This window comes from Ischnura elegans, chromosome 8 (genome assembly GCF_921293095.1).
Source record: "Ischnura elegans chromosome 8, ioIscEleg1.1, whole genome shotgun sequence".
Classification (NCBI taxonomy): domain Eukaryota; kingdom Metazoa; phylum Arthropoda; class Insecta; order Odonata; family Coenagrionidae; genus Ischnura; species Ischnura elegans.
Window position 1 is genome coordinate 54,768,122 of NC_060253.1, and position 7,264 is coordinate 54,775,385.

At 38.0% G+C, this 7,264-nt stretch overlaps 1 protein-coding gene across 1 annotated transcript; it reads left to right on the top strand.

Moving 5' to 3' along the window:
* Positions 1 to 493: 493 nt before the first annotated feature.
* Positions 494 to 6,510, top strand: LOC124164263. Its single transcript, XM_046541504.1, has 6 exons — positions 494 to 705; positions 785 to 859; positions 955 to 1,330; positions 1,660 to 1,868; positions 1,956 to 2,166; positions 2,251 to 6,510. Exons 4-6 carry the CDS (start codon positions 1,667 to 1,669, stop codon positions 6,284 to 6,286), a joined length of 4,449 nt encoding a protein of 1,482 aa, XP_046397460.1. The 5' UTR covers positions 494 to 705; positions 785 to 859; positions 955 to 1,330; positions 1,660 to 1,666; the 3' UTR covers positions 6,287 to 6,510.
* The last annotated feature ends 754 nt before the right edge of the window (positions 6,511 to 7,264 follow it).

The window sequence follows — 7,264 nt, forward strand, 5'->3', positions numbered from 1 at the left end:
TTTATTTATGTCATTCCTACAATTGTCAAACGCAGCGCTGTAATCACACCTTACTGTCATGCGTTCCGATTGGCTGATATGGGATTTCAGGGACGGTTTTAGCGACGGAAAAAGCGACCGGACGAGTGACGAAAAATAGCGATGGGAATCCTCATCGCGATCGCGAAAAACAATTGCCGCCGACGATCATTTTGCGCAGTGATCGCGATAGTGATCACTTTCGCGACGAAAAAAAATGATCGAGTGATTCAGGCTTAATACACACAGTAGTATGACGAAAGATCGGAAAACTCCTACGATAATGAAGAAGTAATCGTTGCATTTTCATTGTATAAATCAGAGACGATATAGGGAATAGAATAATTGATTATATACGTTTGAGACTGTCGTCCGAAAATGGTCAAACCAAGATGGCGGAATGCTGACCGCGCTTAAAACTCGAATACAGCGCCTCCAGTGTATTTAAAACCTCCTCGCTCTCGAGTTTTAGAGATTGGAGAGAGGGATAACCTCAGAAAGCAACCTGATAACAGCGCCACCTCCGTTTGCCAATCGCCGTTTGCTCTTCAACTGTTTCCCCGCCGATTGTTCTTCAACTATTTTCCCGCGCGCAGTTGCCGAGTGTTGCTGTTGGTTGAGTGTGCTACAGACCCCGCGGTTGCCGAGTTGGTTGTGTTGTTGTTGCTGCAAACCACGTGCGTCGTGGTACGTTGATAAATCGTGTAATGAATACATTTCCTCTGTGAATAGATTCGTTGTACTTAAGCTATCTTATTTTTCGCAGCATCGCCCATTCATCATTTGGTCCGTGACTATCTGCTGATTTGGTCCGTGACTATTTGCTGATTTTCTGTTCTTGGTAAGTGGTTCCCACTATATTTACTGATTATATGATTTCAAGTCGTCCTTTCCAAAGATTCCGTTTATTTATCCCTCTACGCTATCTCGTTTCAGATTGGTACCCCAAATTTTATTTTGCCCTGTTTTCCCCTCGATAAGTAGCCGTTTTCTTGGTAAGTAAATGCATAATCAAATATCCTCAAGCGGGGAGCAACAGTATTTTTCCTTTTTATTGCCAGATTTCTCCTCTGATGTTTGGTTCCTGACCCACCGATGGCTAGTTAAGTAGTAGACTACATCGTGTACAAGCTCTGCTTCGCCTTGAAGCCATTTCATTGATACTTTCTATGTTATCTCAGTTTTTTACAGTTACGTTTTTTTATTTTATCATGCTTTCATATCTTGTTTCAGATTTCCATCCCCATTGTTTTCGCCTCTTCGTGTAGCCTTTTGTTCCCGTTTTTCCTTCCGTATTGTATAATTTCTTTTGGTAAGTAATTCCACTACATACAAAATATTTGGCTTTGGTGTGTTGACTAAGCATTGCATATTGTTTGGTGTTTTGGGTGAGAACTTTCAGTGAGTATTGTGTATTTAGGAGATAAATTTCATTCTCAGTGACTATAATTTGCTTAATAATAACTTGCCGCAGGTATATCAGTAGCAGATATACCGTATGATTAGTTTGTTAATATTAATTATGAATTTAATTATACTCTCGGCACATATTTTCAGTTGTGATTATGAAGTTTTGCCTAAATTGTCACTCATCAATCTTTCAGTGTAGTACTGATTAAATTTATGACTTCTCTGTGACAGTTTGACCATGGCTGCACCTGGATTACTAGTAATTAGTGATTCCCAGTGGAAGTATGCCGTTCCTGAAGTACAGGAGTTTGGTGAATTTGATGTCAGTGTGATACCCGTATCTGGGATGCAAGTTCACCAGGTGGATTCAACAATGTTGTTGGCCACTGAATTTTTTAATGACACGGTTGTCCATTTGGGCACCAATAATTTGATATGTGGTGAGTTTACCATTGGTATTTGTTTTCTTTGGGTGTATTTCTGTGTTGAGATTATTCTGCTAGATTTTACAACAACCCTATGTACAGGTGAGACACCGGAGAGAGTAGTAGAGCACCAGCAGGAACTGTTGACGAGGATTCGCCTGAGGAATCCAAAGGTGCGGCTTTTCCTCTCTAGTGTGTTGAAGAGGAGGGTGAATTACTTCAAATCGTGGACGTTACAGCGAAACCTGTATATAGAGGAGATGAATTTGAAGATTGACAAATTAAACATGCTTATGAAGCAACTGGCTTTGAGGTAATTCATACATTTAGTCAGGGCTGTTCTTAAACATGTGTTCCTAACTGTATTGTTTGTTATACCTAACTTTGCTTTTGGCAGGATGAATGTGGTCTTCATAGACAACTGGCGGGAGTTCGAGGCCCAGAGTCAGGATCCCTTTGAGTTCTTCTTGGGAAGGGATGGCCTTCACCTGAGTAGGCGTGGTTTAAGGGTGCTCACAGGTAATGTCTATCGTGCTTGCCTCCAAGCGAGGAGGGATTACCCTCGTTCTCTTGCCTGCCTACCACCTGCACCCTCTCCTGCCTCTTCCCCTGTGCCATCTCCTGCCTCTTCCCCAGCACCCTCCCCTGCCTCTTCCTCTGCTCCCTCTCCTGGCCACCATCCTTTACCTTCCCCTTCGTTTTCTGATGGCGCTGGCATGAATGCTTCTCTACCTTCTTTTTCTTACTCTGATGCTCTTTGTAGTAACTTGCCCCTTCATAATGATTTAATGCAAGTCTCCAGTTTTCAGCCTTCTGTAAGACCTCTTCACCTTCCTTCTGTAACTAGAACCAATGCTTCTTCATATTCTACTCCGCCTCTTAGTCCTTCATCTTCTACTCCCTCGTGCTTTAAGTTTACCACCGTGACTAGGAGAGGCAATCATCACTGTAATAAACCTAAAATAGTTCCAAAGCATAGTAGCTCATTCAAAATTCCCTTAAATAACCGGTGGTCTTCTCTGTCCTCTTTGAATGACTCCTTCATGCCTTCTTTTTCTTCAGTAGCAAACTGTACAAAAAAACAGTCTTGTATCAAGAAAAAATCAATCTCTCCTAAAATGTTTCCATCTTCAGCATTCTGCCGCCCATCCTCATTTCCTTTAATATCTGATGTTCGTAACACCAACAAAGATGGGACTACTAAAGAATTCCCTGCCAGACTTTGCAGGCAAATTGGTTTCAAGTTGAAAAATCCTCTTACTGATAGATTAACTATAAAAATTCAAAACGGTGGCTCATCAGAGGGAAAACTTGATATTCATTCAACTTTATATCCAAGAAAGTGTCCTAACTGCAATAAAGTGTATGCCAATAAATCTTCATTTTGTCACCATAAAGCCACTTGTCTGAGGATTGAGAAAAGTGATAGTAATATTTCCTATCCTAGAGTGTGCCAAATATGCCTGGTGTCATATTCTAACAAGTGTAACTATAGTAGGCATAAGAAAACCTGTAACGAAAAGTCACAATATATTGTATGTCCTCATGATGGGTGTAATGTTAAATTTCAAAGCCACTCCATCCTGATTTGTCATTTACAAAGCGTACATCAGGAAGATATTTGTGTTGAAGATCATGAATTCAAAGATATGTTTGATTTTAATGCATGGAAAACTAGTCAATGTCAGCTAAATTACATGTCCTTGGTCAAACACAATGGGGAGCGTGTGAGTCGTGGTAAAAGGTTCATGTATTTCATCTGCAAATTTAACAATCACCACAAGAATGGCATAGTGAGCAATAAAACAAATAGAAAAAGGAAATTTGGCCGTATGCCTAATAGTGACTGCATAGCACGTATGTTGGTAAATGAAAGTGAATCGGGTGTGTCTGTGAAATATGTGAATGCTCACAATCATGACCTGGAATTTAAAAATGTTAAATTTTATCGATGGGACAATGCAACAAAGTATAAAATAAATTCCCTTCTGGAACAAAGTGTGCCAGCACATAAAATTCAAGAGTATTTTCAGCCTGCTGATCCCAGTTTAAATGAAATGCTACCCCTTAAAGAACATTTCATCACATCAACTCAAATAAACAAAATGAAGTATGATTTGAATTCTAAAAAGCACCTAAGTGATGATGATGCAGTTGCTGTTGATTTACTTGTGCACTTAATGAAAGATGAAAGTAAGGATTCGATCTTGGTTTATAAACCTATGGGCTCAGGTACAATAATAGGCAATAAGGGTTTAGATAATTTACCACACGCTTCTGAACTTTTTGTTTTGGGTATTCAGCAGAAACTTCAGTTAAAAGAAATGATAGAGGGCTGTGGTAGAATACTATGCATAGACTCTACTCATGGCACCAATCAGTACAAATTTCATTTGCTTAACTTGATTGTACCAGATGAGTATGGTGTTGGTTACCCTGTCGCCCATTTCATCACAAGCCATTTAGATGAGGAGACACTAACTTACTTATTGCAAAGTATTATGGATAGGTCCCCTGATTTGCATGTAAATGCCATCATGACAGATGGTGATGAAGCCTTAGGTAATGCAGTGAGGCGGGTTTTTGGTCACAAAACTAAACATTTACTTTGTTTGTGGCATGTGAAAAGGAACTGGCATAAAAACCTACACCAAAAAGTTAAAAATAAGGAACTGATTACGGAAGTCAACGAAGTTTTGGAAACTTTGATTGAGGAAAAAAATGATACTGTATTCAATGCTATGCTAAACTCTTTCTTAGCCAAATATTCTGATCAAGCTGGTGAATTTACAAAATATTTCAAAGATTACTATTGTAGCAAGAAAGAGAAGTGGGCCATGTGTTACAGAAATTTTCCTCATGCTGCTACAGATACCAATATGTTCGTTGAATCATTTCATAATAAGTTGAAAAGCCACTATCTGAACAGAAAAGTAAATAGGCGCCTTGATGATTTAATTCAGGTGCTTCTTACCATTCATAAAACTGTCCATTTAGGTTTAGCATATAAAAGAATGAGTAAGAAGCCTCCATTAGGATTTCAAAACTCCTATAATAATGACCACATGAAAGGATTGAAAATTTCCGATGATGAAATTTTTTCAACATCCGATGAAAATGTCTGGCATGTTAAATCTCAAAATGACCAATCTACAATATACACGGTGGAAAATATATCCCAGAATTGTCTCTACCCTGACTTGTGTTTTATAAGGTGTAATGAGTTTTCATGCCAGGACCTTTGTTGCCACTTATATACATGCTCTTGTCCTAACAACTATGCTCTTTGTAAACATGTACATAAGGTTCATTCATTTGTTGTCCGAAATAGACCTACTCCTGCACCTATGCATGAAACAATCCTAAATTTTCCTCCAGATAAACTGTTTAAGAGTGTTTCCACCTCTAAGGATTGCAAATTAGAGCACATTAATGTACAACACAGTCATGCCATTGGTCAACACCTGGATAAATTGAAAATCTTAAGCCAGCAGTGCTCTCCTGTATTACTTCCCTACATTAGCAAATCATTAAAGCTGCTGGTGGAGACGTGTCAGGGTGCCATTGAATGCAACCAAAGCAATTCCACTTTGGGGACATTATCAGCACATGATGTACCTCCAAATGCCAAACTCAGCCCTCAGCTGAAGTTACATCCTGCTATTAAGAAGAGAAGGCCCATGGTTAATCTATTTAAAAGACCTGGTTATGTCCGAAGGAAAGATATAAAAATATCACTTTTATCTAATGAGGTGAGCAGCTTCACTGAGCCAATTGTAGATGTTGCCAGTCTATCAATGGAAGTTTGCAAGGTTGGTTCATTCTCTGTCAAAATGTATGAATTGAAGTCCTTAGATTTTCTAATACCACCGGAGGAAGTCAGTGCAATTCGTAAAGTCTTCCCTGATTTTAAGAGAGGTTGGCTGTATGACACGATCATTGCAGCTTTCTTGTGGAAAATTGCTGAGTCTGTCCCTTCAGTTTTTTCAGTGGATCCAGTTATTTCTCAATATGTCACTGGAAAAATCTCTCAATCCCGGCCAATGGCAATCTTTGGTAAATCTGACCTTTCCTGTGTTACTAGAATAGTCATTCCCCTCAATGTTTGCAACTCACACTGGATGCTTATTGTTGCTTTGCCATTAGAAAGGAAATTAGAATTCTATGACCCTGCTGCAGATGTTATTCACCACACTAATAATTTCGCCATTCAAAGATGGATTAAAGTGCTTAGTGTCTCATTTGGATGCACTGAAAGGGATTGGGAAGTGTCATCGCCAGAGCATTTTAAGCAGAGAGACAGTCATAACTGTGGAGTTTTCATTTGTTGGTATGCTGAAAGAATAATACAGGGAAGGTTGATCAAAGAGCCATTTGATGCAGACAAGTATAGGAAGTATATGTTTGACATGATAACAGTACTGGACAATTGATTTATTTACTATGTATATTATTTACCATGAGTTACGTGTCACTTTGTGTGTTGACTGCATGTTATATTTTTCATTTTCTTCTTCTCTTCAACTTCTCTGTGCCATACTTGTCACTGCTTTTCTGTAAATAAGTCCCTCCTTTCCACGCTTTCCTATTTCATTTCTGCTGTTATGTTTCTTTGAATTTTTTCTTAAGTTTATATATTTTATAATTGTTATTTGTTATATTTTATTTATGGTACTTTATAATTGTTATTGGTTATATTTTATTTATTGTATTTATAATTGTTATTGGCTATATTTTATTTATTTTACTATATATAATTGTTATAATACCTCATGTTGAAAATTCTCACGTTGTTTTATCAGAGAAATACTCAAATACATAATATATTTGCTAGTAATTTATCCTCCCTCTTAGAGATGCCAAAAAAGTTAGTGTAAAACTCCATTAATCATTTGTTTGTGAACTTTCTAACCAATTATTTCCTTTTTTCATGATTTTTCCTGCCCGAGTTTACATACGAGAAAGGGGGCTGTCTTCCGACCTGTCAATGCTATGCTCATCTACCTACCAGAAAGACTTCTATTATGTGAAAGTATTGGGAGAAAGACCATTTAGTTAATGAATTCACAGACAGTGATGTAATAGTGACGACTCTCAATCCGACAAGGCTTCACATTGACTATTTTGAATTTGATTGAATATTTTGTGAGCGCAATTTGAGTGCACATATGTAAATAATAGAATAGTTACTGACGCGTGGCATTTCGCCACCAGAATCACTTTTAAAGCAGCCTTTGGTGGTCCAAAGCCCACATGAAAAATGCTGATGGGAATTGATTAAAATAGTTACTGTTAATTGATTACCTTCGGAAAGAATTTGTACTTATGGCTTTTTTTCTCTGATGCAAGTACATAATTATTCAATATTATGTGTGATGTTTTATTATTGCTATAATAATTTTTTTAGCATG